The sequence below is a fragment of the Dreissena polymorpha genome, chromosome 12 (assembly GCF_020536995.1).
Source record: "Dreissena polymorpha isolate Duluth1 chromosome 12, UMN_Dpol_1.0, whole genome shotgun sequence".
Taxonomy (NCBI): Eukaryota; Metazoa; Mollusca; class Bivalvia; order Myida; family Dreissenidae; genus Dreissena; species Dreissena polymorpha.
Genome location: NC_068366.1, coordinates 66,678,798 through 66,684,853, shown reverse-complemented (window position 1 = coordinate 66,684,853; position 6,056 = coordinate 66,678,798). Strand labels below are relative to the sequence as shown.

At 37.4% G+C, this 6,056-nt stretch overlaps 1 protein-coding gene across 2 annotated transcripts in view; it reads right to left on the bottom strand.

Moving 5' to 3' along the window:
* Nucleotides 1–1,284: 1,284 nt before the first annotated feature.
* LOC127854114 (uncharacterized) overlaps nucleotides 1,285–6,056 on the bottom strand; it is a 10,645-nt gene continuing 5,873 nt past the window's right edge. The window contains exons 1-5 of one of the 2 annotated variants that reach the window (XM_052389114.1): nucleotides 4,793–5,166; nucleotides 2,842–2,986; nucleotides 2,401–2,573; nucleotides 1,702–1,795; nucleotides 1,285–1,572 (exon numbers count right to left, since the gene is read on the bottom strand). In XM_052389114.1, the coding sequence (XP_052245074.1) occupies nucleotides 1,355–1,572; nucleotides 1,702–1,795; nucleotides 2,401–2,573; nucleotides 2,842–2,947 (591 nt within the window). In that variant the 5' untranslated portion in view covers nucleotides 2,948–2,986; nucleotides 4,793–5,166 and the 3' untranslated portion in view covers nucleotides 1,285–1,354. Of the gene's footprint in view, nucleotides 1,573–1,701; nucleotides 1,796–2,400; nucleotides 2,574–2,841; nucleotides 2,987–4,792; nucleotides 5,167–6,056 lie in introns of those variants that run through there. The other variant, XM_052389115.1, reaches the window with a different exon arrangement.

Genomic DNA, 6,056 nt, shown 5'->3' with positions numbered 1-6,056 from the left:
GTTCTCACATAGGTAAAAGCCATTACCCCTTTCTGCAAGACGAAGAAGCGAAACGCAACCGGGCCCATGTTACCGGAAACCAAGCTCCTTCCGGAAGTGCCTTACACCGCGCAGCTCGCGACGTTCCTCTGGTACAAGATTCGCGTGGTGCGACCAATCCTTTGCCGCCGCATAGACCATGGGATAATAACCGTAGTGGAGACAGAGGGTCATAGATCGTATGTCATTATGACATATAGGCCGAGCGGAATACAGTCATCATTACTCGGGGTATACTATCCCTGAATTTAGCTTAGCTTTTGAGAGAGATGACACTGATATAGACCGATGCAATTGATGGGAATTGATGCGATTTTCAAACATAAAATCGTACGTTTTTCATTGAAATCCAATTTTCTGTCACCAATTTTTTATTCTACAGATTGCCACACAGCAAAGTTAAGTTATATTACAAACAGCTACCAATGTGGCATGTGAGCTAAATTTATACACGTATTTGTGTATGCATGAAAAACAAAATGTATATCAATCGAATAGACAATGTGAGATTACATGACAAAAACAGCATCATTTGGAACCCACTGTCCTCTTATATTTTGAAACCGAAATTGAAAACTTAGTGTGAAGTTTGACATTGCATATACTGCTCATTCGCTCTCTGTAATATTAATTGGTCTGGGATTTATAATATATATGGAAGCTTATCATGCGACAGTTGTGTTGAAGGTCGTAATGTGTATCACATATCAATTTTAATTTTTGTATCATCTATTATGTTCGCAGTCATTATTTCTTGTGTTTACACATTTGGTTAAATGCACATATGGATTGGTTTTGATTAACGTGTTCATAAATAAATGTAGATTCGATCTGACCAAAAAAATGACAGGCTTATCTGGCACGACACTTGACGCACATGCATTAAACCTCATTTTCACAGAGCACGGCCCATATATTTGTTGGTTGAAATTATCGGTGCATCCAAAAACATTTGTATCGTTAAATATTTATGGATCATGACATTAAATAGATCATCGATACAGATATGTAAATTGTCAAAAACTAGTGATGCTTAACTTGCCTTTTCGGCGTTTGAAAGTAGTGCTCATACATGTATCTTGAGAGTCGCAATGTGTTAGGGTGGAGAACGTTTAACTATTGATTTTGTTCTTATACACTTAGCGCTAGTGAGCCAATAGTATTGTCAAACAGAGCTCTGCTATCAGTGCTAGTGTTTTTTCTGTTCATATATTTCAATTTCAATTGTAAACAACTCAAGAGTTGAAAAAAATAAGTTTACACTCATAGCACGTTCTTACATCAAGCATGCATCTACTTTGCAAACTGTACTTTATTACGTCCTATGATAAGTTATGTTCGCTATCCTTAGCGGACTTTTGAAAGATTGCACTTTAAGCGTCTCGGCAAGCAGATCTGATGGAAAGGGGCCAGAAGTAGCGGTTGCGCGGCTCTGCAGCTTAGATCGGTAACACAGCATCTCGTAGTGGTCGCTCTGGTACTGCCTCCCCCGCCACTCGATGGAACAGAACCCCGTGGAAGGCCGGAACGTGCCTTAAACAAAAATTAATGGGATGGACGGACGGACGTATGAAATCTCATTATTATTATATTATTATTATTATTATTATTATTATTATTATTATTATTATTATTATTATTAAAATTTTAATCTGAACTAACCGATGCAAAGTTTCATGACAGGGTTGAGAGTGCGAGCGATGTACAGCGGCTCCCCGGACCGTGTGTGGCCACCTTGGACGGGTCGGCTGGGCATCTGAAAGTACATTGGAAAGTTTTAATGTCGAACTAATATTTGGGCCTATATTTACACATTTTCTTGCGAAAAACGGATATTAGTTTCCATATGACTTTAAAAAAAAATATATTATGTTTGGAGCAACGGTCGGAAAACAAATATAGAAAGGTGGGATCAGTTGTGTTTTTTTCGCTCTCCTATTACTGAAACGAATATTTTATGTGAATTCTGATGTGATTTCAGCGATTAATGGCCATTTAATAGCCGAATGCTTTTAAAGGTTGACGTCTTATGATTTGAAGAATTTCAAGGAGTTCTGAACATTTGGTAACACAGTTGTGACTATCATTGTTTGACCAAAATGATCAAGATTTTGAACACATTTAAACCACTTTTTTATCCTACTGAAACTTTGTTCAAATACTGTAAAGATATTCGAAAAATTGCTCATTTGAACAACGGTAATTGTTGATGACAATAATCATGACGGATAATAAATAACCAAAACTGCCCACTATAAGCATTACACGCGAAGAGCTGATAAGATAAATTATACTTATTTTTTCAGTGTTTAGTGGTAGGTAGGATTAGCCTATGTTGTACACAGAGCGCCTGTCACCTACCTGTCCGTCAGAGCACGCGATCCAGTGCATGCCCCGGAGGTACCAGTGGTGGATCAGATCCCGGTAGGCGGGGTTAGAAGTGTCGAAACCGCACCACGTTGCGCTGTCGTCATGGAAACAAGGCGTGGCTGCCCGGGGAGTCGTGGGCGCTGGCGTTCGTTTCTCCAGTTTAACTTGTAAAAGATTTAAAAGATATGTGTTTGTTCCAGTGTGGTAAGCATGTCTGTCAATAACAATAAGTTGCCAATTAGCTTTTACTAAACATTCACCCCCCAACTTTCGTGAGTCTTGAAGTTTAGGTAAGTGTACTGAGACACACTTCGGGTCCACAAATAATGCAGCCTCAGGAGGGGAAGGACCTCATCAACTTTGAAACACGCACACTAACACACAAGTGGCCCTCATCAAAATGCGGAAAGCATCGTATTTTATCTCACTTACCGGATTTACACGTACAGAAGATGCCCGTCTGGTTCCCGGTAGCCGTGGGAACGGTGCTTGGGCGCTTTACGGGCCTCGCTGTCTGGACCCCGGCTACGCTGGTCATTGCAACGTCTCTGTGACCCGGATGTCGGCTGTTCGGTATCTATGGTGGAATTCACAACGCATCTTAAGGTAAATTTTAGCCAGTAGCGTTGCATGTAGAAAAGTTTAAATGTCGTGCATTTTACTCAGTTGTGCAATACTGTGTAACTATCTGTATGACCCGCGTAATGCGACACTGGGTCTTATACCATATGCGGCGAGCGTAGCATCAGCAAAGCCTTCGTTATCCCGCAGTCTGATCAGAAGTTACGCTTTCCACTGAAAATTTCCTAAAGGCCTTCGTAGTCTCATAAGCGAACAGGGTAGCTTCTGACCAGACTCCGCGCTTGCATTCAGAAACATTCCCATATGTAGCTTATGAAGGAAAGGGATTCACCGCACACATTTTTAATACATGGGATATTCATGTTTCAACCCGACCTTCCAAATTACCAGTTTTAAACTTAATTAGACATTAGTGAACATGTTCAATTCCTTCCGGCGCACATGGAAAGTTCGTAACAGGCAAACTCAAGTTTAACAGGTTGTTCGACGCAATATTTCGTTTTTGCCGTCCAGTTGGCTAGCTGTTATGCGTGCGAGGTGGTTATTTCAAGTGCAAACGTTATATTAAAACACAATTTATCGAAGAATAAGTTATAACTTATTATTTATTCGACATCTGTTGAAGCTCTTGGTGATTTATGTGCTTTTGTTTCACATTTTTAAGTTTTGGGAATACATTAGTTGAATTTCACGCTTTTATTATTTAAGGTTTTGACCGTTTATCTCTCTTTAAAGGGATCTTTTCACGCTTTGGTAAATTGACAAAATTGAAAAAAGTTGTTTCAGATTCGCAAATTTTCGTTTTAGTTATGATATTTGTGAGGAAACAGTAATACTGAACATTTACCATGGTCTAATAAAGCCATTATATGCATCTTTTGACGATTTTAAAACCTAAAAATTATAAAGCGTTGCAACGCGAAACGATTGAATAATTTGGAGAGTTCTGTTTATGTCGTTAAATTTTGTGAAACTACGAAGATTGCTTATATAAGGTATAAAATACGTACAGCATGTGTACTCGGCGGAATAGCTCAGTAGGCTAAAGCGTTTTTACTTCAGGACTCTGGCAGGACTCCAGGGGTCACTGGTTCGAAACCTGGTCCGGGCAATGTTCTTTTCCTTTTTTTAAGTTAATTCTTGATTTTTTACTGGAGCTTTTACGATCCAATGTTTACATTTATCGATATAAAGCATTTAATGAATAAGTTAAAAAATGCCAAAATCTGTGAAAAGGCCCCTTTAAACACAATTTAATCCATCTTACGGTGAATAAATTATAAAGAACGGAACACATTTGTTAATTCGAGAGTATTTCTTAAGACCGTGCGAACTTTCAACAAAATAATATTTATACAATGAAAGCTTCAGGATTTTATTAATATTGTTCCGGTATAATTTGTGCGTAGTTTAAATTAAATACAGTACTGTTGCTTACATGCGCAGCATATTTTACGCAGGTAGATTGGCCGTTAACAGCAAAACAACCATATCGTCCGAATAATCTTTTATAAACTTCCTAAAATCCGAACGCTTTGCTGAAAACAATAAGTTAGTTGCCGTTGATTTAAATGACTAAACATGACTGTATTGTGACTGCAAAACTTACTGATTTAGAAAATACGCTATTATCTTAAAATAAATCCTATATGGCCAAATAATGCTTAAAAACATACTGTTTCACGAACGTTCTGTCTGAAAACAAATTGTTGCATGCCCAGATTACTAGATATATCAGACAACCGACACATTTAATAAAATAGATAACTATTACAACAGCAAAACACCCAAATATGTGTACCTTATAACAATGGTAAACTTATAAGCCACGTTGTGCACAATGGATGTTATACCATTTGCGGCCATATTCTCAATTTCCGAAAGCACATTGTGTTTGATTGTCACGATACGATATATACCATTTCAATGTGTGCGTATATGTCGTTTAAACGCTTGTTAAGCACCAAATTTGAATTGTGCAGATCCTAATCACAGCTTACAATCGCCGATTGGACACGAATTTTAACTATGTGATCGCAACAATTAGATTTCCCATTTCAAGTCAGTGATGTTCATTTTAAATCCTTGTTTAACGTCGTATCAGAACACTACAGATCACAATCAAGCTTATCAGTGCATATCGATCAAACGCGAGCGCGAATGAATTGGTTGTCTATATTTGAACACAAATTTACCACGTTTATAAGTTAAACTGGGTTTGCATAATACTTTTAGTATGTATAGCGGTGTTCGGTTACCTTTATGAAATCTTTCAAGTAGACACTCAATCGTGATCGTATCCTGGATCAAATTTCAAAAGAACTTAGTATTGCACGATTAATACATGACAAAAAAACTGAACGAAAACCATAACTGAACCAGTTTTGCAACAACAGGAATAACCACAATGACATTTATGTTAGTTCTTACATATATTAAGGTATTTTGATTGTAAACTACTTTATAGATATATTAGGCATCCGTGCTAGTAAAAGTACAACCAATGTTTTGTTTTCGAATAAAGCGCGCTTTAAATAATTAAACGATTTATTGTTAGATCATTCGCGTATAAATGCAAAAGATGCATACGTTGAATCTTTAATAGTTGACATCTCTTTGCTAACTGTTTATCACATATGTGGCCCTTGAGTGAGTAACCTACCGAGAGTGAGCGTATGTTCATTTGCACTTTTTATAATCAAAGCGCTGAAGGTACTGAAATCGTTCGCTATTGCATAATTTAAGACGCAACTCTTTCCTCAAAAAAGATCGCAAGTTTGAAATGAGCACAAGCCATTTAAATTGATCAAGAGTGTGTCTTAACGCACGGGTCGAGGTGTGTGTGTGCACGTTTTATCATCATTTTTATTTTATAGAGATATCTTACACAAAATATAAACAACAACATTGCCTTTTTTGACGTTCTGAAAGCTTAGAAAGTATGATGAAAATGGTAGTGAGAAAAGAATATACAATTTGCAATCACCATCATATTAAATGAATATTGTTGGAATATCGAATACCTATCTCACTAAAAATATATTTTCATAATGGAAATTCCCTGT